The 23421-nt window shown below is 50.1% G+C and overlaps 8 protein-coding genes and 1 non-coding gene across 9 annotated transcripts; 3 read left to right on the forward strand and 6 right to left on the reverse strand.

Annotated features, from left to right (window-relative positions):
- Window positions 1-141: 141 nt before the first annotated feature.
- mtr_3 (N amino acid transport system protein) lies at window positions 142-1830 on the reverse strand (the record flags this gene model as incomplete). The annotated part of the gene is made up of 5 exons (XM_066130785.1): window positions 142-564; window positions 644-1035; window positions 1083-1274; window positions 1368-1629; window positions 1681-1830. 5 exons carry the CDS (start codon window positions 1828-1830, stop codon window positions 142-144), a joined length of 1419 nt encoding a protein of 472 aa, XP_065986774.1.
- A 1602-nt stretch (window positions 1831-3432) lies between these two features.
- On the reverse strand, window positions 3433-6859 carry G6M90_00g064790 (uncharacterized protein; the record flags this gene model as incomplete). Its single annotated transcript, XM_066130786.1, has 7 exons — window positions 3433-4003; window positions 4061-4938; window positions 4992-5100; window positions 5166-5766; window positions 5832-6185; window positions 6262-6646; window positions 6710-6859. The coding sequence occupies 7 exons, from the start codon at window positions 6857-6859 to the stop codon at window positions 3433-3435; spliced, it is 3048 nt and encodes a 1015-aa protein (XP_065986920.1).
- Window positions 6860-8062: 1203 nt separating this feature from the next.
- G6M90_00g064800 (uncharacterized protein) lies at window positions 8063-8491 on the reverse strand (the record flags this gene model as incomplete). The annotated part of the gene is made up of 1 exon (XM_014684578.2): window positions 8063-8491. One exon carries the CDS (start codon window positions 8489-8491, stop codon window positions 8063-8065), a length of 429 nt encoding a protein of 142 aa, XP_014540064.2.
- A 361-nt stretch (window positions 8492-8852) lies between these two features.
- On the reverse strand, window positions 8853-9287 carry G6M90_00g064810 (uncharacterized protein; the record flags this gene model as incomplete). Its single annotated transcript, XM_014684577.2, has 1 exon — window positions 8853-9287. The coding sequence occupies one exon, from the start codon at window positions 9285-9287 to the stop codon at window positions 8853-8855; it is 435 nt and encodes a 144-aa protein (XP_014540063.2).
- Window positions 9288-9585: 298 nt separating this feature from the next.
- G6M90_tRNA00000067 lies at window positions 9586-9688 on the forward strand. Its single transcript has one exon. It is a non-coding gene; the product is annotated as a tRNA-Arg (tRNA).
- Window positions 9689-10924: 1236 nt separating this feature from the next.
- Window positions 10925-12853, forward strand: G6M90_00g064820 (uncharacterized protein; the record flags this gene model as incomplete). The annotated part of the gene is made up of 2 exons (XM_014684576.1): window positions 10925-11313; window positions 11374-12853. The coding sequence occupies 2 exons, from the start codon at window positions 10925-10927 to the stop codon at window positions 12851-12853; spliced, it is 1869 nt and encodes a 622-aa protein (XP_014540062.1).
- Window positions 12854-13982: 1129 nt separating this feature from the next.
- On the forward strand, window positions 13983-16727 carry tnaA (Tryptophanase; the record flags this gene model as incomplete). Its single annotated transcript, XM_014684575.1, has 1 exon — window positions 13983-16727. The coding sequence occupies one exon, from the start codon at window positions 13983-13985 to the stop codon at window positions 16725-16727; it is 2745 nt and encodes a 914-aa protein (XP_014540061.1).
- A 1749-nt stretch (window positions 16728-18476) lies between these two features.
- Window positions 18477-20322, reverse strand: cpdS (Carboxypeptidase cpdS; the record flags this gene model as incomplete). The annotated part of the gene is made up of 5 exons (XM_066130787.1): window positions 18477-18559; window positions 18627-19343; window positions 19443-19863; window positions 19967-20112; window positions 20169-20322. The coding sequence occupies 5 exons, from the start codon at window positions 20320-20322 to the stop codon at window positions 18477-18479; spliced, it is 1521 nt and encodes a 506-aa protein (XP_065986934.1).
- Window positions 20323-21426: 1104 nt separating this feature from the next.
- On the reverse strand, window positions 21427-23139 carry G6M90_00g064850 (uncharacterized protein; the record flags this gene model as incomplete). The annotated part of the gene is made up of 5 exons (XM_014684573.1): window positions 21427-21999; window positions 22070-22330; window positions 22388-22674; window positions 22740-23051; window positions 23106-23139. 5 exons carry the CDS (start codon window positions 23137-23139, stop codon window positions 21427-21429), a joined length of 1467 nt encoding a protein of 488 aa, XP_014540059.1.
- Between the last annotated feature and the right edge of the window lie 282 nt (window positions 23140-23421).

Below are 23421 nucleotides of genomic sequence, written 5' to 3' on the forward strand. Positions count from 1 at the left end.
CGTGGCGTCTGGGGGCGCTTCAAGGTGGCGCGGAATCCCCGCATCATCTGATGTTGCCCAGAGATGCGCTCAAAACGAAAACAGCACCCGGACTCTTTTTGTTCTGCGTAATTCATTCATCTACATGGCCGTGGGCATACATTATGCCGAGTTGGAGTTGTCCGCACACGTCCACGCCCCAGACCCTCCGCTCTTCTTGTACGAGTCTATAATGCCGACAACTGACCCATAAGTACCGGTAATCATCAAAAAAGTGCCTGATACAACTACAAAGACACTGAAAATAACCATCAAGACCCACTTGACGGTTCTATCTTGTTTGCCCTTGCTCCAATTATCGTACAACCACATGCAGCCCATGGGCTGGAAAGACATGAGTGTACCGAGGAGGGCCCCGATGAGGGAGACCAAGCCGCCAAAGACGGGGATGCCACTGGCTATGAGGTAGGCAATGACTGTGGTGACCAAGGTGCAGCTGAGCCAAGTCGCCCAGTGAACAAGGTTGTTTGCCGTCAGATGCCTTGATCCGCGCAAGATACGAACAAAAGCATACTTGGCCGGAAACTATAGGAACAAGCGGCAGTAGAATCAGCACGTGCCATGTTGAAAGACATTGTCAGGCTGCAACCGGGGCAATACTCACGTGGATGACAATGGTAGTTGTTGCTACAAGACCCGGAAGGGCCAGGCCATACGCGATCCTCTTGACTACTGCGCCGGCAGAACCCAGCGCCGGAGACGCAACGTAGGAGCCGCAAAAGTAATAGACGACGGCGCCAATCGATACATATGTCACCGTCACCCCAGCCTGGCAGATGAGCAGACACCGCGTGTAGTGGCGCGGCTCGCGCATCTCGGCCGCGATGGCGAAGAAGGCCGGGGTGCCCGCATAGGCAAAAACAATGGACGATATGGCCGAAACGGCCGAAGTAAAGGACGGCGTCTTGAATAGCTCAAAGCCCGACACCCACGGGCCCTGCTGCGGCGCGGCCGCGGGACGGTCCTGAACGCCCACGGCGATGGTCACCAGCACGACTGCCAAAGTAAGTACTTGCGGCCGGCATCAACAAGAGCCGACTCACTTGAAACAAGGATTCCGGTGAGGCCTATCCATGCCAGCCAGCTGATGCGGCCTAGCGTGCGGATGCTCGAGAGAATGAAGCCGATGATGGCGGCGACGGCGACAAAGACGGCCGTACATGCGCCGTGGGACGACATGGCGTTGAGGCTGATGGAAATGCCCAGCATTCCTGACCCGGCAACAAAGATCCAATCTAACCCGAGTTAGCACCGCGCATCTAGGAACACGATCTGTCTCAAGCGCCCCGCTGGGAAAAGGATGAGACGAGACCAGACCAGTCACTTACAAACGCAAAAGGCGGCGCCAAAAGCTTCCCGCCCGATGCGGCCAAACATCAAGCCACCAGCGTCATCGATGCCATACACCTCTGGATGCCGCCGCTTGAAGACGCCGACAATGTGGTCCGACCACGTCGTAATGCCCGCGATGGTGAGCAGGCAAATGAGGCCCGGGATGAGCCCCAGAGTGTCGAATGTCGCCGGTATCGACAAGACGCCCAGGCCAATCTGCGTCTTCATCATGAGTGCCACGGTTCCGACCCATCCAACCTGTCCATTGGTCAGTTTTTTCCCACCACGAGAGCAACTCGAGAGACTTGCATTGCGGTAGTTGGGCCCCTTTTCCGTCAAGTTGCCAAACACGGCGTCGCGGACGCCTGCGTCGCCGTCGGAACCCAGGTGCTCGCCTCCCACCACCGACAGGTGTCGCTCCTCGCCCTCGAGGCCAGAGGACCCGGACTTGCTGGACATTTCGGGCAAAGCACGCCGGATGGATGGGGTCGCGGGAAAGGCGCTGGCAGCCGAGCCTTGGCTGAGCGGAATCCCAACACGGGGACTCGGGCCCTTGGGAGGAGAGAAAGGAAGCAGTTGCAATTACAATTGCGCAGTTTGCACCGGACTGTTGTGACTGAGCTGGTGTATGTATAGCTCTTGTCGAAAGATGGCAGGATTTCATGCAATGGCATGGGAATCATGGATGTTTTTAAAGGCTGCCTGGACGGCCGCATTTGTTCTAAACTCGGCGGCCGAATCTCCACGCCCGCAACAGATTAGAGTCGTGGCTGTGGCTTCTTCTGGGCCATTTGGAGCTTTAGAGTTTTGGTGCAATGTTGTGTGTTGTGTGTTGGTTTCCGTGGCGTCTCCTGCACTAGCTGGCCTTGATATAGCCCGTCGACTACGTACGCAGAAGCCTGCGATGGAGTGCGAAGCCATGTTTTGAACCAGACACGTGTTGTTACACGAACCCCTCTTGATGGGGAGATTTGCATCTGTCCATAGTACTCCGTATCCGCAGCGGAATGCCGATGCGGGGAGGGCATTGTTGTATTTTGCCAATTGTGGATGGCAAATGCTCCATCAAATGCTTGTTTATGATAAAGGGGTTGCTTGTGCGTGAGACTAGTCGAAAAGACGGCGACAAAGGAAAACGAGTAGCAAGGAGTAGGTCTGCCATGAAGAACAAGAAACACGTCGACATGGCAGATACCCCCAGTGACGCGCCACTTTACTACGGGGCGTCGGAGGTGTCGTTTTTTGTTTTGTGACTCGTTTATACCGAGGCTTTATTATTTATGATGGAGATTCGGGTTCCGTTTTTTGTGGCTCACAATGCCTTGACTTGGCTTACTCGTGTTACGATTCCCAGCAACATTGGTGGCCGCCTAACAGGTCCTCGGATATCCTGCCTCGTCCCTACCCTAGCATGCTTAATAAATACTGACCCGAAAGAATGGTTTAACGCTTTGAAATCGACAGTCTGCAGCATCATGGCCTTCGTTCAGTCATTGACGCCAACTTGGATGCCCGTCTTTGCCTAATCCGCCTAGTTGCACCAAAAACACGACAATTGCACTCAGCGATGCATTGATAAGAGACTTGGGCAGCTTGTACTTATTGATGATGATAGATCATCAGTCGACTACCCTGCCTCGGTAATGCCTACATACCCAAGGAATCGCGAACCTCAGTGTCTACTGCACAGCGGACCGGCCGGCAACAAACTTATTCCAGGACTGATCCAGCTTCCCGATTCTCTCAATTACACTAGAAACTGAAAAAAGTCATCTTTCTTGCTAGCGGGTGGCCACAGAAAAAACTCAGATAATGAGTATTCACAATATTCTGCCGTTTCTTCTCCAGATGGACAACGCAGCAGTGACATTTCTCCTCATGATGCAACCGGTACTTTGGCCTCCATTGTCAAGACGACCACGGCACAAGCACGTCCGTCAAGATGACAAGAAGGAACATTGCGATTAACTAGACTTTGTATTCAATTCAGCATTTTAGTCTCGTAACTGCAAAGTCTAGCCCAATGTCACGATCTCACCTCCCAGATCCTCGACTCATACCTCAACCCGAGCCACTCAACACGGCCGCAATGGCATCCAGCTCCTTCTGCCAGGAATCCGAATCCACCGTAATACGAACAAACTTGTCCTTATTTGGCCCCTCGGCATCAACCAGGACCGAGTGGCCAAGCGTCATGGTCCCAGTATACAACTTCTTCTTGAGCCCCTCGAGCAGCCCCGGCCCTGCGCTCCAAGACTCGTGAGGATCCTCCCACACCTCCACTTTGAACTTTTTCCTCTCGCCAAAGAAAAAGTTCTTGGGGAGGAGCTTGTTCTGCACCGGCATGGGCTGCTTCGACGCCTCGGGAATGTCCGACAGACCCAGGATCAAGCCCTTGCCCAAGAGGTCATTGACCGCTTTGGGGAGGGGCTCAGAAAAGGAGACGTCGCTGGCCGAGAGGTCGATATTGGGCGCCCGAACGAGCACATGGCTAATATGCTTCTGCTTCTCCGTGCCGTACAGGTAGAATGGCATAAAGTGCGCAGGGTACTCCCCGTCTTGGTTGGCAGAATTCAGCGGCCGACTCTTGATGACCTTTTTAAAGGTCACCACGCCCGTCTGAGCGTCAGATCTGTCCCCTGTTAGAGTTTGTTCTGTGACGTGATGCAGGAATAGGGGCTGCACATACTCGTAGCCCTTTCTGTGTATTTCCACATCGAGATGCGGAGGCTGTCCTCGCTTGACTTGCATAGCGACGTGCTCCTTGATGTCTAGTTTGTGACAGGACCTCAGAATAACTACATCGGAGGGGTCATTCTCCATCAGGGAGTTGTAAAACGCGGCCAGTTGATCGTCCAGCGCCGCCGAGAGAATAAGCTGCTGTCGTCGCGTTGCGCTATGGAACGATGTCTGGTAGACGAGGAATACGTCGGTGCCTGGCGGGAGAGTACGAGGCCCTTGCACGAGGAATTGTACCCGGTGGCTGGGGGTGTTTCTCTCTCGGCACACCTTGACTTCCTCCTTGACCACCTTTTCGAACTTGTGCATGAGTTTCTCGACAAAGTCCATCTCGGTTGGGAACGGGTTCATGACTACATTGCGCAGCACAAAGAGACCCTGGTTGCATTTCTGAACGCCAATTCTCTCCATGAAGGTCTGGGCGCATTTGCCGTAGTCGTCTGGCCCAAACTTGGTCGAGGTTAAAAACATGGGGATTTTGGTCGGATCCGTATTGGCCGAGGTGACGGACAACCTGTCCGTGACTCTCTTCATGAGGTAGTTTGCCTCGTCTAGGTCATTGTTGAGGCTCTTATCTTTATTTCGCCAGTTGATGGCAAATGCATTAATGTTGAGATCCGACCCTAGCATCCGGAGCATGTTGACAGCCTCCGGGGACTTGATGATTTGCTGGTTGGACTTTCCTATGATGTTTGTGCGGATCCATTGTTTCTGCTTGTTCACCGCGTCGGAATCAAACCTTTTGGCGCCGTTTTCTTCAGCAGGCAGCATGTTGAAGGGGACGCAGGTGAAGAATTCGTTATCTATTGTGGCGTAATAGGCAGACAGCTGAGAGAAATTAGCTTCGCGTGGGATATCTCAAGGAGAGCACGGTACGTTACCCTGCCGCTGGTAAAAGCCGCTTCACCTAGTAGCATTCCGTAGCCACTAGGATTCAGGCCGATGGTATGGTTCGAGAACCACGCCGACATTGCTGCCGCACCCGGCTTGCTGAAGAAGAGAATGAAATCAGTAATGCCTACCTTGGTGGTCGCCGCTATTCAGATACTACTCACCTTCCTTCAACGCCGTATATGCCAATGTTGTCAGACGATCCCTGCGAAAGGTAGGGGACGGACCATGTCACCAAGTGTCGCAGTCTTCCATCTCGGTACACCAAACTTCCTGCAGGATACGGAATGTAACCGGCTTTATGGGGATCCACGGTAATCGAGTCTGCATGCTGCAAAGCCAAGAGATCCTCTTCCGATGTCTTCTTCAAACAAAGAGCCGGCACAAGTCTTTTGACATCAGAGGCTCCTTCTGCTCTAAAAGAAACATCGTCTTCCCCAGATGCTGTCTCAATATGCTTGGTTTCGACTGGCCCGTCTTTGGTTCGACGCAGCATGGTGGCAAAGTAGCCGCCCCAAGCTGCATCGGCGTGAATGAGAAAAGACAGGCCGTGTTTGTCCTGCAACTCTTTCCGCAGCTCCACGATCTTGGATAGTCTGTCAACAGCCCCTTCTTCGGTTGAGCCAATTACGGCCACGACTGCGTATACAGGTGTCTGGCTCTTGGCGCAATCCAGCAGTTTCTCCTCCAGCACCTCGAGGTCAACGCGGGCATCGTTGTCGACAGGAATATTAATAATGGCTCCCGAACCCAAACCAGAAATTGCTGACGGGGTCAATTAGCTCATCATCTTGGAGTCGGCTGTCTACACAGTATGGGGGTTGGCATACCTGCTGCTTTTGGCCACGAGTAGTGGTGTGTCGTTGAGATGAGATACTTGGCTTGCTTTTCCATCTTGAAGTACTTCTCAAGCGGTTCTCTGCCAACGGTTTGGATATTATATGGCTTGTGCGCATCCTCTATAAACTTGCTCGAGATGTCAAACTCGTCGCTGAGCTTGTGGGGAAGATCCAGAACAGTTTCGGGACGGAGGTTGAGCAGTTCCCAAGTGCTCATCTCAACGAGGAGCTTTTCTTCAGCACCAGGCATACAGGGCTTGACCTTGAATCTGTCGGCGACAAACTTTAGGTCCCCCTCTTTCATTGCCTGCACAAGAGCTAGCGGGTAGAATTTAAGATTTCGCGCTGTGTGCCGCACGTTAGCATTGCTCCATCTTGAAAGGCGGAAAAGGAAGCAAGCGAAAATTCGACGTTTACATACCAACCCACATGGATTCCAAATTCGCAACACTGCCACCAGAGGTGATATGACCCCAGCCTACGGGGATGTCGGCGGAGGGGGATTTTGGAATCTCCGTGTTGTAGCCAAATAGAGTGCAGAGCTGTTGTCCAACCTTGAGCTCTACCAAGGTAGTGATGGGACTTGCTTCAAGGGCGACGTTGTTGGGATTATACAGCATGGTCATGAAGTACCCCAACAATGATGGCATGGTCAAGTCCATACACATGTGAGCCTCGTACCGCGGCGACCAGAACGGCACCGAGTGCTCGCCCAAGAGCTGGGCGGCCTTGCGCACGGCATTTCCCAGGTTATCTCTGATCTGCTGAAACTCTGGCGAGCGTCTGACTTTGGCAGTGATGAATTTCTGTAAATAGTGGTTAGTGGTGGGAAATAAGCCTCGAGGGAGGGTTTTGTTTGGGCAAAGTACCTCATCCTCGGGGAAATAATTGAGCCTGGCCTCGAGCAGCTCATCCAAAATGGTGTTTATGTTTGCTCTGAAGTCGGGCAAATTGGAACCCTTTGGGCCGATAAAATAGGAGAGAACAGCATTCTGTTCCTCCGAACCTTCTTGAGACATATCGGGCACAGAGTAACTTGTCGGACGAAACGATGCGTTGTTGATATAGGCTCGTTAATGATAGGCACGAACCGCCGTGACACCAAGTAAATGCATCAATCGAAGCGCTTTATATTTATATCGGCACCGTCCCATGAGTTTCTTTGTCCAACAGTGGCGTCACTGCTTGGGCGCCGTAAATTTCGTCCCAATCCCCGTGCGTCCGACATGATGCATTTTATTGCCAAGCGGCAAATATGTCATTGGGTATTCCGCGATGGACAACATCGATGATTTGATCAATGCTACGCCTTTGCAGATGCATCATAGTATTGAGGGGAATCTGCATATTGCGGGCGTTCTTCATGCAACCTCACGGGTTCCGCGTTGGAGGGGGAATATGCCACGTTGGACGGATGTAGTAACTTGCATATTAGTGTAGACAAAAGAACCAAGCTGTACGCCACCATGGACGGGCGTCACGCTTCTCTAGCCGTAGTACTACCCACGGCTGCATGTCGGATCGCCAATACCGCAAGACATATACCTCCTGACACACGTCGATCGGATCAGTTTGGATGCTCCTGTCAGATCCGACAATATGGATCAATGAATACTGCATTCGTTTGTATGGGGTCTGGTACTTCCACCAGACCCTTTCTTTTACGTGGGGGCAGCATTGGACATGCCCACATACTGCCCGCAAGATCTGATGCCCAAATTGGCGACGTCGTCGACGTTTCAAGGCTGATATCGTTACTAGACAGTGATATGAAGTAGTATTTGAAACTGGCAACCAGAACGTTATATCTTCATGTGTTTACTCATTTTCCAAGTCCTTGTACTCAATACCACAATACTTGTATCCAATGAGTACTGGGCTATGCTTGTAACAAAACATCTCAACATGTTCTAGTCGAACTTGGTCTTGGCAGCCAACTGGCTCGGAACCATTTACTTCCCATCCTCCAAGTAGGGAAGAGGGGGCAGGGGGTGAATGAAAGTATGTCTCTGGTAAATGCTCCAGGTGATGTGACAAAGATGCCTGACTTGCTTCCCGACTCGCAGGTCAAATGTTCGCTTTCAAAAGAATCGTCATCGTCCACTTCCTAGACAAGATTGCATGTCTGAAAGCCTAGAGATGTGTCTGCTTTTTGAGTCATGTCTATTACTGGCGCAGGCGGTCGGCATGCGACGCGCCCTGTCAATTTATCCGCCAACAGCTTACGTATTCTTATCAACCTCTTGGCGGGAGTGATCGAGCAGACTCCGCAAATCGGGAGGCAGCTTTTTCCCTTCATCACTGTCGTTCCAGCGACGGTGTGCCTGCTTGCACCACCGAAAATGTTCCAGAAACCCGTCCCGCGAATATAGCGTATTGCGAGCCTCGTATGCCCATGACCAGAGCTTCATGTCGCGCATGACACAGCCGTTTGCGACAAGCAGTTGACATCCGGCACAGGACACACCTTCTTCGACTTGGCCTGTTGATGTATCATAATAAGGAAGTGCACACGTCCCCATAAAGTTGAGAATTTGCCCTCGCTGCACGAGCGATGCCGGACTCGGTCGGTATGGGTACTCGTCCACAAACATTAGTGCCTGATAAGCAGAAACAATGGTCATGCGAGATTTGTATGTGGACTGCTCCATGTTGTATGTTCCAGGCAGAGTCTTGAACCTTTTAAGTTGATCCATGTCACACTTGGGCAATTGGAACCGCCTTTTAACAGCAGTGACAGAGTACATTTGGAGCTCGGGTGCCTCCTGAAAGCATCTGTAACAGCATCGTTCCCATGTTAACAGGGAAATAAACCCACCAAACCCATCGCATATGGCGCAAGCCTTTGTGCAGAGTGCTCGGTAACAGTCCAGTAAGGAAACGCTCGTGGCAACTCCCGTTCGCAGCAAGGCACAGACAAGGTTGAGTCCGTGCGAGAGGACCAACCGGTATTGCTTGAGAGAATAGCGTTCTCATCGTTCACACCCCACGTAATAATTTTATTGTCCGACGTTAGCGCAACAGTATGCATGCCGCCACAGGCGACTTGGACAACAGCGAAAGCAGACAAATGTGGGTTGCGCGTAGGACGTAGGGCTTCGTTTTCTTCGGTCCAAGACCAAGCTCGCCCATTTCACCACCGCCGAAAACAAGAACCGTGAGCTTCGCGGTAGGCGCATTGTTGATGGTGGCTAATTTGGTTGGCTCCTTGGACCTAATTGAGCCGGTTTTCGCCCGTTTTGAGATGCCAGAAGTGGTGGTAGATGTCTGATCATCGTGCGCAGGTTCTAAAGAGCGTTTGCGCCCAGCGGCTGTGGACCTCGCATTATTTTGATTGGCAATGAGTTTCGAGGTCGATTTGGCGATTCGCGGCATTGTGCCCTTTCGATTCGATCCGTGTTTTTGATCATTGACTTTGCGTTCTCTTGAGGCCGATACAGAAGGCATTTGAGCAACTTTGCTTTCTGTCTTTTGCTTTGGTGGATTGGTAGGAATTGCGATTTGATATTCCAGAATTAGGCAGAATAAAAAACCAGGCCCCATCGGATGTAAACAAAGGCGCGGGACATGAATACGCACGGACTATGTGTCAGCGCACGGCAGAAAACAAGTACAGGTACCGAGTCATAATCAGCACTCTAAGAACGGTGAATGATAAAAAAAAATGCGAATTCAAATGCCGCATACTTACTTATTCCGTAGGATTCTCTGCCCTCTCTCAGGCCAGGCAAATATGAAAAAAAATTGACCGAGACAGGGGTCGAACCTGCGACCTTCTGATCACGGGATAATAATATTATAAGAATATTTAATCGTAGTCAGACGCTCTGCCATTGAGCTACACGGCCTTTGTTGGGGAAAGTGGGTTTATTTTAATACAAGAAGGTATGTCGCAAGGCCCACAGCGGACCTTCACGTTTTGGTCTCTAAATTGGGCAGGTTCAATGTTTTTCATGACCCATGATGCGATGTATTAGATACCCCTATCCTTTGAATGACCTTTGTTTCAGTTGCGCACATCTGGTCTCACCTGCCCCGTGTTGTCAAGCATCTCCTCTCAATTTCCGACCTTGCTCTTCCTCGCCGTGGCTGAATCTAATAAATTTGTAACCCAGCCAGGTGTCCATCGTCATTTACAGTGTAGGGTGCGTCCAGCTGACACATGTCGCGATCATTTGCTTCATTTTGTGTTAGGTATGTGGACAGAGATCATCCAATAGATCTGATTCATCGTCTGTTTACAAGCTGGCCGTTAGCTAGTTATATCTCCGAGGAAATAGAATTAGAAATGGAATTACCATCATATTCGATCTCAAAGGGCATATAAGCCCTTATCTATGAACCAGCTCTATCTCGGCATAAATGCATCGCAGGCTTTTTGATACAATATTTAGCCATGCCAAAACAGCCGCGAGGTTTACTGGACGACCGCCGTTTCTCAGCGCTAGATTCGTGTCAACATCTCTTCCCCTCGTCCTTGCGGATAAAGAGCTGTTGAATTGCTATAAGGATAATGATGTACGACACTTGGAACTAGACGCACACAGTTGGAATATGAATGCCGAGATTTACGGGAAACCTACCCAAGATTTAGAGCCGCTTTGGCATTCATACGTGACGAAATACTAGAATTTGCACTACAGAGCCCACAGCATTGCCATGATATCATACATCAAGACCCAATCGCAAGTCCCAGTCGTCGCAATTACATTGCCGGATTCCAACAATTTGATCGACTGTCTACGCAAACCAGCACGTAAAAACATGACTTGATGATGTAAAATTAGACAAGACATAACTAAAGCATACGTGTCAGCGAGCGAAATGTTCCGTAGAATATGCCGGTTGACGCATTGGCCAGGCAGCTCCTTTCAGGACGGCTTGAGTGGTTGCATATTCACCTGGAGGATATTTGTGGGCTACATGTAGATGGCATTGCGTTACCGAAGATTACCCAATCTAAACACCGTGCCTCTTTGTAACCCTGTGCTAATTGTGACTGCGACATTTCTCTCTGTCATGTTTGAGTCACACATCACCACACACGCAAGCGCTTCAGGTTGCGAGGCAGACACGAGCCGAATATGAATGACCAAAGCCTTCTTTTGATGAAAGCTCGGCTTGAAGTCGTAGATTTCAAGACAATTGCGCCTTTTCTTCAAAAATTTGACCGATTCCTTACCCTTCGTACATTCATTAGAGGCTACACCCTGGGCACCGCAGATGAGCAAATTTGGACTGTGCTGCGACTGAATAAAGTGGCGCTTGGTCTGATTAGGAGAGCGATATTTCCGAACTTGACACGATGGTTTTCTCATATCGAAAGCACCTATCCTGATCTTCGACCAACCGCTGTTGAACTCGTCAGTGCAACCAACACTGATGCTACCACCAACCAGACAAGGGGCCGCTACAACATCAAGCTACAAGCTACAGAGAACGGCGTAGTGACTAGATTTCCGCCAGAGCCGTCGTAAGAATCTTTTTATTGGGATAACTGTTTTGGGACATTGGATTTTCTGATCGTGTTTAGCGGGTATCTACACATTGGGCATGCCAAGGCCGCCTTTTTAAACGACTACTTTACGCACGATGCCTTTTCCGGGTCCCTAATTCTACGTTTTGATGATACCAACCCCACGAGAGAGAATCAGGAATTCGAGGACTCTATTCTTCACGACCTAGGTCTACTAGGCATCAAAACACAGCGCGTGACATACACTAGTGATTACTTTGAGGAGCTTTACGACTTGTGCTGTCAACTTATTTCTGATGGAAACGCGTATGCCGAGGATACGGATAGCAAAATACAAAAAGACAACCGTCGTGATCGCCTTCCCAGTAAACGACGAGATCGTCCCGCGAGCGAGAGCCTCGCCATCTTCAAAGAGATGAGGGAGGGAACAGAGTTTGGCAAAGGACACTGTATCCGAGCACGCATCGCCTTTGACAGTTCAAACGGTTCAATGCGTGACCCAATCATCTACCGCTTTCCCAGCTGGGACGCCGAGAATGGACCACGGCCACATCACCGAACCGGCTGGGACTGGAACATTTATCCCACATATGACTTTGCCTGCCCTCTGGTCGACTCCATCGAGGGCGTGACCCACGCTCCGTTTTTACGTGCTCTCAAGTTACGGCCAGTATACCTCTGGGACTTTGCGCGAATTAACTTTATCAAGACATTCTTATCTAAGAGAAAGCTGGCAAAAGTAGTTGAATCTGGGAGAGTGGATGGCTGGGATGATCCTCGAATGCCTACTATCCGGGGCATTCTCCGCCGCGGTCTTACGGTAGCAGCGCTACGCGAGTTTATGCTAAAGCAGGGCCCGAGCCGAAACGTTGTTTCCATGGACTGGACCACCCTTTGGGCGATGAACAAGAAGATGGTTGAGCCGACTGCACCGAGACACACTGCTGTGGCATCCGTGGGTTGCGTTTTAGCCACCGTGGCGGGAGGTCCGGATCATCCCAGGCAAGACAGTCGGCCGAAACACCCTAAGAATCATAGTCTAGGAACCAAAGATGTTACATTTGCGAACCAAATTTACATCGAGCAGGCAGACGCGGCGGCCTTTCAGCAGGGCGAGGAGATTACACTTATGAGCTGGGGAAATGCGCATGTTCGACAGGTCACGAGATCCGATGACCAGACTGTGACCGGGTTACACCTTGAGCTCCATCTTGATGGTGACGCTAGCAAAACGGACAAGAAAGTTCACTGGCTAGCTGCTCACGGTGCTGAAATTTCCAGAGCGGAGCTTTGGGAGTTTGACTATCTGCTAACAAAGGACAGTCTTGTGAAGGGTGATGAGCTAGAGCACTATCTAAACCCCGTCACGTCCTGGCTTACAGATGTATTGGTGGGTTCTGAGTTTAGTCAGCTCCTTGAAGGGGATATTATTCAGATTGAACGGAAGGGGCATTTTCGCATGGATAAGCCAATTGGTCAAGGACCTAGTGGCAAGGCGGTATTGTTCAAGATTCCAACAGGAAATAACAAGGGATAAGGTGTGTGTCCTGTCTCGGGCTGTCTCCCAACTCTTTCTCGCAGATACCTGCACTGCCGTTTACGTATGGATTTAAGAGAACATGGAACTATCTAAGGATTATAGTTACATCATACCTAGGGGCTCTGTTAACATGAACTCTAACTGGTTTATGTCTTGGGAACCCCAGTTGTTGGAATAAATAAATGACTTAACTACCAGACATTGTGATCTCTTTTTCTACTTTAAAAATGTAGTAGTTAAAATGTAATATTACTACTTATTAAGTTTCGTAGGGGGGAATCACGGGTACTCCCTCCCGTTACACGGAGGTCACGTTGCAATTGAGGGACAGGCCGTAACCCGAAGTCTTTTAGCCTCGCTTGCTCACCGCTGCTTAATATAAAGAAGGGTTATTATTAAAGCGAATTGTTAGCTAAATACGGTTTGTTCCAAGCCCTTATAACTAGGGCCTTGTCACAACCCCCCTCTTTTGTAACCATTCCCAGCTTGGCCTTTGGAAATGCAGGCCGTCCGGCTTCACAGGGTGCTTGGTGTAGGCAAAATAACAACAATTTACACCGGGGAATAAAGGCATTTGAGCTGGAGGGTTTTGAGTGCCATTATTGAGTGAAATTCCTGATATTAATACTACTGCGGAACTTCGTTTAGAGCCAGGCCCTGGAAATCCCGGGACATTGAGTTGACCCTCCTCATTGTAACCCATGAAGACCCCCGCCTTGACTCCATGTCAAACCAAGCCCTGATTTGAGCTTTGGAAAAAGCATCGTGACCAACCACCTCTGTTTTTCAAGTTTTTTGGCCCGCCGTGAAACGCGCGACAAGGGCTCGCGCGAGGGGCTCCGAAAAATTACTTGTTTAAGTAGTAATTCGCTTTAATATTAAGGCCCTTAGTTTTCCTTAAAGCCTTAAGGACATATAACTCTTATTTATACCAAAATGCCATAATGAAGCGAGCCTGGAAGCCAAAGGCCTTGAACTAGGTCTCGAGCCCTTGTGTAACCATTGCTGGGTTCAAGGTTCGGCCCGTGCCTTTTATGGCGACGTGACCTGCGTATAACAAAACGCATCTATACGTACCACGCGCGATTTCCAAACTACATGAACGAAACACCAGACGTCTCAAAGTATGGCTGCCCACTCTAACAATCTGCCGCCGGTCCCCGTCCATCGCACGCTGGTGGTTCGGACGGCCGTTCAGTCGACTGCGCAGGAGCGAGAGCACATCTTGAAGGAAGTCGAGTACAATGTATTCGCATTCCCCGCAGAAATGGTGTATTGCGACTTCCTCTCCGACTCGGGAACCTCTGCTATGACAGATGTTCAGTGGGCTGCCTTGCTGCGCGGTGACGAATCCTACGGACGCAACGCCGGGTACTATTGTCTGCAGGACGCCTTTCGGGATATTTTCGAGAGGGGACATGATCGTAGATATCTGTTTCGTCATGTCATGGCCGGCACCGTCGACAGTCAACTATATTGCAACACATTGCTGCAGCCGAGCCAGGGGGGATTTGTCAATGGAGGACATGTCCAGCTCGCCCGCCCCAATTTCTACATTGTGCCGCAGGGAGGTTGCGCCGAGGCGATTCTCTTCTCAGAGCTGATGAATTCGTCCTCGTCCAACGATGCCTCGGTCGCGCCCGTTATTATCAGTAACGGCTTCTTTGATACGACTGCGACCAACGCGGCTGCCGCTGGCTTCGAGCTGGCAACCTTTCTTCAGCCCGGTCTCCGCGAACCGTTAGATCCTAATGAGGCATCCAGCCATAATCCATTCAAAGGCAATCTGGACCTGCTGGCAACTCGCAACTTTCTAGCCAAAAACCACCATCGAACAGCGCTCATACTCATCACCATCACCAACAATTTCGCCACGGCACAGCCCGTGTCCATGGCCAACATACGCGCCGCAGCGTCGCTGGCCAAGGGCTTCAATATTCCATGTTTTTTCGATGCTTGCCGCTTTGCTGAGAATGCTAGGCTCATACAAGAATTCGAGCCGGGGTATGATGCCTGTTCCATTGCCGAAATTGTCAAAGAGATGTTCAGTCTCGTAGACGGTTTTACTATCAGTCTTAAAAAGGACGGCATGTCCAACATGGGCGGTGCCCTTGCTATTCGCGACAATGGCTGCCTGATGAAGAAGTCTCAAGATATAGGCGTTCGGCTCAAAGAACGGCAAATTCTAGCTTATGGAAACGACTCCTACGGCGGGATGAGAGGCCATGACCTGATGGCTGCAGCTGCAGGCCTGTACGAGACCACCAAAGAGTCTTATTTGAGGAGCAGCATCGGGCAGGTAAGATCTTTTGCGCAGAAACTCCATTCTGCCGGAGTACCGATACTGTGGCCGCCAGGAGGACATGCCATATATCTGGACATGAATGCATTCTTTGCCGACTGTCCGCGGTCGCCGGGTGACTTTGCCTCTGTGGGATTCACCATTGAGCTTCTACGCCAGCATGGAATTCGAGCCGTCGAGGCTGGACCATTTGCTTGGGAATGGGACAAGAAGCAGTCTGAAGAGGAGCGAGACGCCATTCCTGACCTGGTCCGCTTTGCGGTTCCCCGGAATTCGATGAATGACGGCCATATTGACTACACCGTGGCGGCCATTCACGAGCTATATCAACAGCGTCATATTCTTCCCAACGTGAGAATTATTAGGGGCAAGCATCTTCGTATCCGCCACTTCCAGTGCGGATTTGCTCTTGTCCCTGCAAGTAGGAGCAATGGGAGCCAGTCTGCAACGAATAATACTTTTTTTTCGGCGGCTGAAGCTCAAATCAGAGCACTCGGTCGTTCTCTCTCGTTCAATGACGATTTAGTAGAAGTTTTAGTCCGAGAAATGCAACTCGCAATGGGCGCCTGGGGAGAAAGTGCTGTCAGCAAATCCACCAACGGGCACATCTCTCATGTGGGAAATGACCATGCCCCTATTGAATACTCTATCTCTTTTGATGTTAATACCGGAACGCCCCAGCTTCGATTCTTGATTGAAGCGCAGCCGCCGGAGGACGTGGCCAAAGTGAAGCTAGCAGATCTTCAATTAGCCGCTTTGGAGTTGAACCGTACTTTGCGCCAGCGGCAGGATGACGCACTTTCATTCACACGGTTCGATATGATAAAAGACTTGTTCATTCCGGAAACAAATGATGCGCAAAATGTTTCAGGCTTCGCTGCTTGGCACAGTGCTTGCGTTTCGCCTGGCAGTAAACGCGCGGATTGGAAAATTTACCTCAATCCGGACGCCCAGGGAGCATCACAACGCGAAAGACTCATCCGAGCATCACTTACCCGTCTGGGATTTGAGCAGGTTTCTGAGCGACTCAGCCTGGCAATGGGGCCAACAGATCGGTTCTGCTATTTCTCTCTAGATCTCGACAAAGGATGGGACGCTCGCATCAAGATATACATTGAGCATCCGAATGCTACCGCTCAAAGTGTTGCCAACATGATTCAAAAGGTTTGCTTGCACTTGAAAGCAGACAATCGAGATGAAATTGTTGCCTTCGTACGCGCCATGAGCGGCAACACATCAGGTCCCTTGCAGCGCAAGTCGGTTGTGACTTGCTTCGCCTTCACGACAGATCGCACAGAACCATCCGCCACTGTTCATTTCCCCGTCTCTGATTATGCACGCAACGATGCTGAGATACATTGCAGAGTTGTCGAGTACTGTTCAAACAAGGCTCCCATGGTGCTGCCGCATTATGTGCGATCAATCGTAGCCTTGAGGCAGCGTTCGCTGTCCGATGGGAAAGGTCTGCATAGCTGGGTGTCGTTGAAACAGAGTCCAGGTGGCAGCCTTGGGCTGACTTTCTACCTATCGGCTGAGTTGTTTGGACCCTTGCCAGATTTGGAGCAGTAGGTTCTTGGAAGAGCTTCCACGTATACGTAAACAACTATGTACCCAAATGAGTCGCTCTGGAAGGTTGGTTAGCAGTGGGTGTTCATGTTGAGTAGATCTGTTACACGGTTAGGACCCAACAACTTTGAAGCCCAAAAAAGGGGCATCGCCGATAAAGGACCTCAAGGTTACACAGATTCAACACGTGACCTCATGGAAACCTTGGGCACAGCTGTTCCCTTCACGTATATATATGTAGTGGTCACTCGTCCCTTCTTTCCTCTTGGAAAAACAAGGAGCTGTGACATGCTACCAGATTATCTTTGAATTGCACGGCTCATTACGCTGCAAGCGCTATCAAGCCCTTGCCGCAAGATGCGCCAAATTAAACGTCGAGAAGTGGCCATGAAGTGTCTGAGATCCCACCACAACTCTGTGCTTTTTAATATTGTCGTCCTGGAGCGCACATGGAGTGTCGTGCTACTGGTGCGGTATTTGGATATGCCACTCATAAGACCCCCCTGTCTCGTATTATAAAGTCAACCCAATTCTTACCGACCACTTTCGACAGGGCACTCCTCGCTGCTTCCATGGAAAGGGATTCCAACAGCCTGGTTGTCACCATGGTCCAAGACCCAAAATGGACGAAATCATTTATAGTGTGAAACCAGTCTTGGTTCATCAGAAGATGACAAGAGTCGGCTGGGTACCACTAGCTCCCGCTGTGACAAGGGTTCGATGTAGAAGGCTTGGTGCAAAAGGGCTCAATTCAATAATAATCTCGAAGGGTCTCTAAGGTCTTGAGTTGCTGCGAGAGAGGAAGAGAAGGGTGACCGCCTTATATACATAAAAGGAATGCCCGGGCCTAGGGCTCTTACCCGGGCACGTGTTTAAGCCGTCTGGTGTAATTAACAAGTCCTGTATCGGCGAAGCCATAGTATTTTAAGTACAATAAAGGGGCTTCACGATCTGTTGGGCTTTTTCCATGTAACACCTCCAAAGTGTTGAACTTCGCCAGACCCTCTGTGATCAGACACCAATAGTCCTTCTCGCTGTGAATCACGAGGGCCGGGGGCGCATTTTTCCAATTCTTCAGCAGTTCCTGACACGCCTGGTTAAACTCTTGAAATTGGTCAGCATTTTCCCATGAATACTGTGTGGTACCGAATTTCCATCGCTAATGAGTATGTAGCTTTGGGCTCGGCACGACGGGGTGCTACAGATGCCGTCGTGCGAGATGGCGCAGCAGAACTACTAGAATCTACGAGACTCGTCACACGTCGAGATTGAGTACAATGGCACAACATGACCTCTGAGTGAAGCGGCCGATGTTTGTGCGTCAATCGCCTCGTCGGCATAGTTCTCACCACTCTGTGTTGGATTTATCCGACTGGCGTCGGTGCAATTTTTTTTATTCATAGTGAAACCCTTGCGACGGGACTATTGTACAAGGGGCTTAATAGTAGAAAAATGCCTCTATCTCTGACCCGATGAGTATTGTTCTTTTGTGCCGCGATGAGACAGCATTGGATGAACAGCTCACCATCCATGCCATATTTTGGTGGTTGCAAGACGACGGTAGTGAGCGAGCAAAGGAGCCCAATCCCGACGCTCCCGGTTTGCTGCTCAATCTTTTTTTAACAAGAACAAGGTAGAGATGAAGTATTTCTTTCAACAAGATTCTTTTTTTTGAAAGGAATTCAAGAGACTGCCTAGCTTGGCGACTGCTACCCGTTGGCAACTAATCGGCAAGCCACTTGTCCAACTAAATCACTCCTGCTGGAGGTTCTCGATGCGTCCTAGGAGAAACTCAAGCTGCCTATACGCAGCACCTGGGGTGTATTGTGGCATTGCTTAAGGAGAAGTGTGAGATGAGGGTTTGGATTATTGACAAGAATAGGGGGAAATAAAAGCACATACCATGGCCAGCTGTGTCGATGGATACAAAGGTCAGTCCACGCTCTGTGTGAGCGTTCCCCTCTACACGAACACCAGTTTCCATAGCGGACTCTTTTCTGTAATCCAGTTCTCGCCGTTGATGCCTGTACGGGACGACCAACGGTTCAGTAGGCGCTTTCTGGAACCCTTGGTATCCGTTCCAGGTCATGTTCTGAATGGTGGCCAAGCTCCCGTTGGCCAAGAGCAGAAAGTCCTGCAAGCCATGGGCAATAATAGTGTTGTTGGTCATCTCAATGACACGCGGCAACGGGCCCAAGGCGCTGGGTCGCGGTGCAAGCCCGTCGGGGCCGGGGAATCCGCTCCAGGCAAAGCCACCGTGAGCTTTATACTCGGTTTTTGGCGGTACATGGAGCACCTTCTTTACGTCCTCCCTGTTGAAATAACTGTTGGGCCCGTCGTCCATGACACTCTCTGGAGTTGGACACTTATCAGTCAAGTGGTAGGTGTTGAAGCAAGGGTTGACTTTGAACGCAGCTGTCAAAATGTCGCTCCAGATACTGCAGCCTGGCTGATCCTTGTCCGGTGTGGCAAATACCTTTTTCGACGGGGGATATGTCAGGACCTCTGACAGAAATTTGTTGTAGCCGCATTGTTCGGACCTCGTATTGATGTCGGAAATGAACGTGTCGTTGAGGTTCATGACATGGTTGAAATGCTTTACCGCTGCCACAACCGGAGCTAATCCATTTACAAAATTAGCCTAGAATTTGAAATCCCACACGCATATTTAAAGTTGGTGCTCTGGGGCAATGTGTCTTGTTTTCTTAGGCGACCTACCTTGTTGTATCACCGAGAATGAGTTGATCACGCCGTCAACAATCTGTACACCCTTGACGTTCGAGTAGGTATTGTTCTTCTCATCAAGCATCCGCGACGCGATGTAAGGGATCATGTGGCCTGCATAACTTTCGCCCGTGATGTACACTTTTCGACGTTCGAGCCCAAAAGTCGTCGCGAAGTTCTTGAACAACGAAGTGAATTGCTCTGCGATATCGATGACATTTCCGACTGTCCCCGAGCCTGGCGAGTATCCAGTTCCGGCGGGTTGGTCTATGTAGACTACATTGGTCAAGTTGTTCCATGCGTATGGATTCGGGATCGGCCTGTCGGTTCCGGGTCGCCAGAGGAAAGGGCCAGTGGCAAGAAGCATGCCGTTTAACGAGCTGTCTCCCGGCCCGCCGTTCAGCCATATTGTAATCTGTTGGATGTGTAAGCCAAGCTGTGCCCGAGTATACAAACAATTAGGCCAGAGATATGTCCTCCCAGTGCCTTGGCAGTTCAACAATAGACTCAAGGCGTACCTCATCGGAAGCTTTCGGGTTGCTCGTCGGAAAAAACCAGAAAAATAAACTCGAGTTGGATGACGGGGATATGGGGAGGAGGCCGGCATAAGACTCTCCAACATCAAACTTGACCTCGGGAATAGACTTTCCATCGACGAGATATTCTACAATTGAGCCGAGTTAGCTTTCTTTCTTATGAAATCCATCCAAGGTCCCTTACTTCGAGTTTTGAAGTTTAGATATTTAAACCCGTCTTCTGATGCATTGGCTGTCCTATGATCGAGCGCCGGTTGAGACACTTGACCCTCGTTTACTGGAGTCGCATCTGTAATTGGCGCAGCCAGGATAGAGAACAGAAAAGGCAAGAGTTTCATGGTAAGATGAGACACATGTGCAAAGTAAGAACAGCCGAAGGTTATGAAATGCGATATGATCCTGCTATTGAACGTCTCCAGCTAGACGAGTTACGGACTTTATATGTGCAATCACACATCTAAATATAAACATCACCAAACCCTTGGTTGAGGCTTGTTCCGATCAACATGCTCCACAAGGCGACGTTAAAACCAAGTAGTATACCTGGCTGTGCCACGGCTAGTCATGTCAATCCTTAGGCAATAAAACGCTAAAAAATGAAATGCGTGTTGGTGATTGTTGTTCTAGGGTAGTATTTAATTGCTGCGCCCCTGGATGACGGAGTCTGATCCACCGAATACGATGCCTCAACACGAGTGGCTAGGTTACTGACTAGGACGGGTTCAACAAGAGGAGCACACAAGAGGAAAGCATGTTTGCCTTGAATTTTTAAAAATAAGCGCCCAATATCATGTTCTCAACCATGACATCGCGCAGCCCCTAATGGGCTCACTATCACCAGGGTGGTCAAGTATGGCTGGCACCGGTGGGGGTAAAGACGAAGCCCTTGTAACAATATGGAAGCATTTGACGGGCTTTTCAGTGAGCCTTGATTAGAAATCAGCTAAATAACAATCCAATCTATTAACAAAGGCGTTACCTTAAGCATCACCACAAGTGGTACTGCGAAGTTTCACCGAAATAGTATAACAAGGATCGCCTTAGCATAGGACTGACTGACAACGGCTTACTTCTGAATGACAGAATGCTTTATGAAGTATTGGATGCAGCCATCTGACATATGCCTTCAATGTTTTAGAACCAACGAAACCATCGATCATATCAAAAGGCCACGGACCCCCTTGCTATATCTCCCAGTTGGATATTGTCGGACCTCAGGACGAGTAGATCGTTAGATATCTCGCAAAAAATACTTTCTAGCGGCGCGTAGGTGGTGGAACGACTCAGATATAGGGTAGTCGGAGGCGTATTGCAAACCGCCATGGATCTCAAGAGGGCGATACGGTCAGATCGAGAAGCTCGTAAATCAGCTGTCCCCGGACCAGATGTTCAGAGCCACGAATGTATCAGTCCCACTGAAATCAGCTTGTCAAAAGACCATTCTAGACAAATGAAGGGATCGTGTCGTTCATGTTGATCACAGCTCTCATGGCGCCGACATAGTTCACCAGCAGGTCGCCATCCGCATGCAGATCCTGGTGCACCCAGATCGACCGAATCATATGTCTCAGCCATACTTTACTTCTCAGGCCCGGAATATCTTCAGTCCTGCCAATCAAACTAAGGATCGACGCTCTTCGATCGTCTGATTGTGCCTCACAGGCCAGAATAAACAAGGGAAAGAAGTGAGGGCAGGCACAGGTTCGGATAGGCCCTTCGAATGCCATGTCTATCAAAGATTCCAGATTCGCAGGCTCTTCACCGGGGCTCTGTGAAGCTCGTGCTAGATAGACTTGTGTCGCCGTCTGCCATACCTCTACTCCGAGCGTCTCCTGAGGACTCAAACTGGACGAGTCCCGCCTGAGATGGACGTTACCGATTCTCCTCTTGAGGAGGTCTAGACTGTCGCGGTACTCCCCGCTCCGACTTGCAGGATCTCGTGGATCAATTAATGCGTTGCATGCCTCAGATAATAAGTTTAATATGGCATACGTTGGATTCGGACTAGACTGTGCCTGTGGAAGAGTATTAGCAAATACTGATTGCGTCTGGTCCGCTGGGGCAGACGTGTAGTTTTGATCGTACCGGCCTGTATTTTGTCAAAGCCGAAAATGTAGTGACGCGGAAATGAAAGTCCTTCGTTTCAGAGACCTCACGGGCCAAAGACTTGTACTGCCAGTGGCGCAAGGGAAATCGGGAGAGTGTATCATGGTAGTAGACCCAATCAAGCAGGCGGCCAATGTCGCTTTCGTGCCATTGATATTTGAGACAAGTAGTTTGGACGATATCCATGGCTCCTCGTGTATACCAGAGCCACTCGCCTGAACTTGCACTTGGCAGCATAATCTACATCGGCGCGTTAGCACTGGCTTCAACTTTATTCCAGTGAAACCTCACACCCACATCAAGAGTTCCAAGAAGCATTGAGGCAGCCACTTGTCGCGCTGCTTGTGTCCAAGTTCGTGTTTCTTCCTTTGCTGAAGCAGCTAGGAAATGGAGCGCCGATATCTTCAGCCTCATGGTCTGTTGATTCAAGCCACTGTGGTGAAATGAAGCAAAGGCCAGCAGCGCGTAGAAGGCAGCATATCCGGAGAGCGTATCATTTTCCAGAGCCATTCTGAGAAGTACATCTCTCATTTGTGACAGGTCAGCATCGAATGTGACCAACGAGAGGTGAGCAGAGTCGTGAACTAAGACGTTCAACATTAGCTTACTCCGCAACATCATTCCTCCCATTGCACCTTTTTGCGCTTACAGTAGTTCAATAATTGCATATTACTGGCGCTTAGTTGCGGTAGCTTCCACAAGTTGGAAAGGCGTGGAATGGGGTCGAGGAATGATTCTTGATGATGATACAGTTCCATATCCGACCAAGTTGTGTTGATAAATGAGAAGTCGGTCTTCTGGTTTCGAGATATCAGGGCCGACAGCGGACTAGACGAAGTAACGCGTCTTTTGTCGTCGTCTCTGGGCCACGATAGGCGCATCCCATATCCCTGACAGCATCGCCGAGCTCCAATACACTTCTGGCACTTGGGAAAGCCGCCATCACATCGGATCCTTCGATCTAAGCAAGGGTGAGCGGGGAGACGTTCCCACCTTGATGTCACAAATCACTTACCTTTGCATGTCCAACAGCTTTTGCGAGACCCCATGGTGGCGGTCGGCTCGGCAGCTCACACCAGGTTGCGAAGGAAGTTGGAATCCTAAACACACCGACATGACGATAAAAAAGAGGCAATGAGTGTACTTCTCTCACGAGACCCACATACGCAAGTCTTGCCATCAAGGCGTGACGTTATTTGTCAGCCTGTTTAGCATTTCAAGCCTCTTTCTCCGCATGATCCGGGGAACGCCGGCTACCAGTGTGGGAATTGATGGTTGGCTTCAATGTTATTTGAAGACGGATCTTCCAATGGCGTTATTCCTGCAGCGCC

Source organism: Metarhizium brunneum, chromosome 3 (assembly GCF_013426205.1).
Source record: "Metarhizium brunneum chromosome 3, complete sequence".
NCBI lineage: Eukaryota > Fungi > Ascomycota > Sordariomycetes > Hypocreales > Clavicipitaceae > Metarhizium > Metarhizium brunneum.